The sequence below is a fragment of the Chanos chanos genome, chromosome 12 (genome assembly GCF_902362185.1).
Source record: "Chanos chanos chromosome 12, fChaCha1.1, whole genome shotgun sequence".
NCBI lineage: Eukaryota > Metazoa > Chordata > Actinopteri > Gonorynchiformes > Chanidae > Chanos > Chanos chanos.
This window is the reverse complement of record NC_044506.1, coordinates 22969451-22971950: the sequence shown is the minus strand read 5'-3', so window position 1 is coordinate 22971950 and position 2500 is coordinate 22969451. Positions and strand designations below refer to the sequence as shown.

The following is a 2500-nucleotide window of genomic DNA, read 5'->3' as shown; positions in this document are numbered from 1 at the left end:
ATTAAACTACCTACATTTACATTAAACTACCTACATTTACATTAGACTCCCTACATTTACATTAGACTGCCTACATTTACATTAGACTCCGTACATTTACATTAAACTACCTACATTTACATTAGACTACCTACATTTACATTAAACTACCTACATTTACATTAGACTACCTACATTTACATTAGACTCCCTACATTTACATTAGACTCCCTACATTTACATTAGACTCCCTACATTTACATTAGACTGCCTACATTTACATTAGACTGCCTACATTTACATTAGACTCCCTACATTTACATTAGACTACCTACATTTACATTAGACTCCCTACATTTACATTTATTCATGTAGCAGATGCTTTTATCCGAAGGGACTTCTGTGGCAGGCAGAGTATAAACCAAGCATTAGCCATTAAGGGGCTGTCTGTTGCATAAGTGCCACTGCAGTGTTCAGTATCAGACCAGATTTACATGCAAGTAAATTAGAGGAAAATAATAGAGTACTACAAGGGGGTCAAAGAGTCCCCATGTTATAAACTATCAAGTGCTGAGTATCACTATTAAGTGCCAGATTAATCTACATTGTGAAAAAAGTCAGCGCGCAGAGGGCAGGACAGGCATATTTTTATAGTAACACACACTCATACAACATGAATTCAGGCCACTTACATTCATACAGCATGAACAGAGACAGCAGGGGTGATGGCACCTGGAGCTGATCAAACATGAGAGGGGATTTATTCGAGCTCTGTTCTCTGGTTTTCCAGTCTTGTTGGAAGGCGCTGTTATTGATTGAGCTCAGAGTGTGAGTGGGTGGTGGAACATATAGTTCTCTCTTGCTTGAGCGCGAAGAGAGTGCAGGTGTGCAGGCTCCAGGGAGAGAGAGGGGAGTGGGTGGAGACTAGGGTGGAGGTCACGGTTGAAGCTGCCCTGGGTGGTGTTGGAAGGTGTCTAAAGGAACCCCAGCAGGGTTCACACTTCCTGCACAGTCAACCTCAAAACAGGAAGTGACTCTTCTCCTCAAACAATGGGTTTAACTGACTAGAGCAGAGAACAGAAGTCCCCGACTGCTTCTAGAAAACACTCTGCTGAAAAGAAGAACTGTAAGAGTCACAGAATAAAGACAAATCACAAACAGGGCTTCACCAATATATCAGGTAACCAGACTGGTTGCTCTGCTGAACTGAAAGAAAAAGAGAAACTGGCAGAAGGGAAAGAGGATGAAGGAGTAAAGGAGAGTATGACAGATAAAGTAACAGAAAATAAAGTAACAAAATGCTATGTTTCTTTTTTTTTTCCCCCTTTTAGCCTGTAATGTCACCATCCATAACCGCTGCAGAGACACAATCCCCAACTGTGTTAAGATGAAGCAAAGGGTGAGTGATGTGGGCGCAGGGCTCCTGGGGTTGGCTATGCAGACTGCTCATCGCTGTTAGGACTTTAATGTACATTTAAAATAGACCTACTTCACGCATTTGTGAACATAGAGATGAGATTTTAAGAGGGTATTTGATAAGTGCAGTACATTGCATTTTGTGGGCCCAGTTTAGATGATGTTTTTATCATTTGACAGAATCTCACCACAAAGAATGTTCCAGTCTTGTCACGATGCCAGTTTCCTGGATTTAGAAGAGTTGATTTTGTTTGCATTGCTGTTAGAGGGATTGGTTAAACATAGATTAATAGATTAATGAATGCTCAGCCTATAGGACTGACTAATATATGACAACAGATCCAAAGCCACTTTGACTAATATATTACAACAGATCCAAAGCCACTTTGCCAAATAGTCTCTATTTCAATTGTTCTACACGTTTCTATTGGTGTCTGCCCCATTTATCCTGTCTCAATGTAACCACTGTGCATTTACACCTTAGAAAAACAAACAAACAAACCCCCCCCCCCCCCCTCCCCTAGCAGAAAAAAACAAATAGGCCTAGTTCATTTTAAACTAACAAACCATGAGGAACATTTTTATGTCACGAGTATTGCAAAGTGTTGGTAGGAACAGGCTGGCTCTGTATCTGTATCGTGATACTCTGCCGATGATCTGTCCGTGTCTGTATCGTGATACTCTGCCGGTGATCTGTCCTTGTCTGTATCGTGATACTCCGCCGGTGATCTGTCCTTGTCTGTATTGTGATACTCCGCCAGTGATCTGTCCGTGTCTGTATCGTGATACTCTGCCGGTGATCTGTCCTTGTCTGTATTGTGATACTCTGCCGGTGATCTGTCCTTGTCTGTATTGTGATACTCTGCCGGTGATCTGTCCGTGTCGGATTTAAGACTCTTTAAGATCGCCTATGAGGTGTTGTGTGTTGCCTTCACTGTCATGATGTTGACGACACTGTTTGCGTAACCACAGCAGCAGAAGCTGGCACTGATGAGGAGCAGCACGGCCTACCAGAGCGTCACACTACGCAATAAGAGTGAGTCTCCGCCCACCTGTTATACGAAGACTCTCTGTCTGTTCAGCTGGATGACACAGGCTATTAGTG

At 42.5% G+C, this 2500-nt stretch overlaps 1 protein-coding gene across 1 annotated transcript in view; it reads left to right on the top strand.

The window, feature by feature from the left end:
* Positions 1-2500, top strand: part of arhgef2a (Rho guanine nucleotide exchange factor (GEF) 2a) — a 34361-nt gene that overhangs the window by 10748 nt on the left and 21113 nt on the right. Inside the window, exons 3-4 of the mRNA XM_030789006.1 lie at positions 1311-1378; positions 2368-2431. Of these exons, the coding sequence (XP_030644866.1) occupies positions 1311-1378; positions 2368-2431 (132 nt within the window). The remainder of the gene's footprint in view (positions 1-1310; positions 1379-2367; positions 2432-2500) is intronic.